Source organism: Aptenodytes forsteri, unplaced genomic scaffold, assembly GCF_000699145.1.
Source record: "Aptenodytes forsteri isolate BGI_AS27 unplaced genomic scaffold, ASM69914v1 Scaffold269, whole genome shotgun sequence".
Lineage (NCBI taxonomy): Eukaryota > Metazoa > Chordata > Aves > Sphenisciformes > Spheniscidae > Aptenodytes > Aptenodytes forsteri.
In genome coordinates this window covers 1445335-1447314 of record NW_008794418.1, presented here as the reverse complement: position 1 = coordinate 1447314, position 1980 = coordinate 1445335, and the positions used below count along the sequence as shown (strand labels likewise).

Below are 1980 nucleotides of genomic sequence, written 5' to 3'. Positions count from 1 at the left end.
TAACCTGTCCCCGGCAATGGCGGCACCAGCCCTGTCAGCGGCCTCGTGCCTGGCGTTGGGGCGTGCTGTGCTGCCTCCCACCCCAGGCACGTCGCCTTCCCACGGTGAAGCCCCAGCACCCGGCTCCACGCGGTGCGGGTCAGACCGGGGCCGATGGTGGCCGCGCTGGCAGGGGCTCCCGCCCGGGGGCTGGCGGCTCACCGTCCTTGGCCCCCGCGTGCCGGTCCCGGCTTGTACCGCGCCCCAGCAGGGTGCCAAGCTGGTGACGCCAGGACACTGTCTGTCCCGGTCTGTGGTGGGGGCCTGGTGTCCCTTGGTACCGCGCCCCAGCAGGGTGCCAAGCTGGTGACGCCAGGACACTGTCTGTCCCGGTCTGTGGTGGGTGCCTGGTGTCCCTGGGGACCCCCCCGCAGCAGAGGGTCGGAGGTGCCGAAGGGTGCCTGGGCGGGCCGGGTGCCCCGGCTGCTGCCCTGTGCCACGGGTACACCGGGGCCAGCACCTTCCCGCCGCACAGGTTGATGTCCCCCTCCTGCAGCCTGGGCTGTCCCTGCTGTAGACACGTGGCCATGGTCACCGGCCGTGCGGGGGTTCGGGGACCCCCATGGGTCCCCAGGCACTGGGGCACCGTAACCCACCGGCCTGCAGTGCCCTGTGGCTCAGCCGTGGCAGCCCCCAGGGCCCCCTGGCCAGGCTGCTGGGGGGCTAGGTGCCAGTGCCGGTGGGCGGGCACTGACCTTGTTTTTATTTGAAAAGCAGCCGGAGCAGCACCAGCACCCTCTGCCCGCTGCTGTGGGCCCGGCAGCGGTGACGTGCCACGCATGGGGACAGGGACGCACCGTGCATGGGGATGTGCCACGTGGCAGGGATGCCCCACGTGTGGGGATGTGATGTGCACAGTGCCGTGCGCGGGGATGTGCCGTACACGGTGCTATAGACAGGGATGTGCCGCGCACAGCAGGGGTGCACTGTGCTGAGTGCCATTTGCCCCGTTGCCATGGGCCGGCAGGGATCCCATGGTACGGCAGGTTGTGCTGCGCCCGGTCCTGCACCGAAGCCACGGCAGGGATGCACCGCGCGTCGTGCCCAGGACGGGATCCTGGCAGGGCGTGTGGCACCGTGCGTGGTGTGTCCCCGCCGCGCCTGTGACCCCACGGTCCCCCCAGGCCCCTGAGCCATGGCTGTGCTGCGTGTGCCCGGGTCATGCTGTCCTGCGCCCTCCTGCTCTGCTGCCTGCCCCTCCCGCGGTGCCTGGGTGCCTGCCCTGCCCTCACTGGCTTCCCCCGGGGCAGCACCGGGAGCCCCCTGCTCACTCGCTCTCCCTGTCCCCAGTGAGCTTTGCGGACTGCGGTGAGCAGCGGCGTGCCATGTACCTCTCAGATGACACTCGCTTCAAGGTGAGCAGGGACGGTGTCATCTCTGCGACCCGGCCCCTGCAGCTCCAGCGGCAGGAGATCAGCTTCTCCGTCCACACCTGGGACGCCGTGGGCAAGAAGCATTCGGCCAGGGTGACCCTGCGCAGGCAGCGGCACCATCGCCGCCACCACCACCACCAGCAGCAGCAGGTAAAGCGCAGCCCATCTCCCTGGGGTCACCGCAGCCCCTCTCCCCGGGGCAGAGCGTGCAGAGGGCTTGGCAAGGTGCTGGCACTAAGCCGAGCCACTCTCCCCGCAGGACGCAGCACCCGGTGTGCTGACCTTCCCCGAGCCCGGCCATGGCCTCCGGCGGCAGAAGAGGGACTGGGTCATCCCTCCCATCAACTGCCCCGAGAACGAGCGGGGCCCCTTCCCCAAGAAGCTGGTGCAGGTACGCGGCCCTGTGGGGACGGGGTGCAGGGCAGGGGGGTCCCCAGGATGCCGGGACCCCTCTAACTCCCCCCTCCGCCTCGCCGCCAGATCAAATCCAACAAAGACAAGGAGACCAAGGTTTTCTACAGCATCACGGGGCAGGGGCGGACACCCCCCCCCGTGGGCGTCTTCACCA

General features: G+C 70.2%; 2 protein-coding genes across 2 annotated transcripts in view; both read left to right on the top strand.

The window, feature by feature from the left end:
* Window positions 1–556, top strand: part of LOC103907313 (B-cadherin) — a gene marked incomplete at its 5' end in the record, with an annotated part of 8473 nt that extends 7917 nt beyond the window's left edge. The window contains 1 exon segment of the mRNA XM_009289460.2: window positions 536–556. Within this exon segment, the coding sequence (XP_009287735.2) occupies window positions 536–556 (21 nt within the window).
* Window positions 557–994: 438 nt separating this feature from the next.
* The window catches only part of CDH1 (cadherin 1), a 5587-nt gene continuing 4601 nt past the window's right edge, over window positions 995–1980 (top strand). Inside the window, exons 1-4 of the mRNA XM_019474676.1 lie at window positions 995–1016; window positions 1330–1562; window positions 1672–1803; window positions 1893–1976. Coding sequence (XP_019330221.1) covers window positions 995–1016; window positions 1330–1562; window positions 1672–1803; window positions 1893–1976 — 471 coding nt within the window. The remainder of the gene's footprint in view (window positions 1017–1329; window positions 1563–1671; window positions 1804–1892; window positions 1977–1980) is intronic.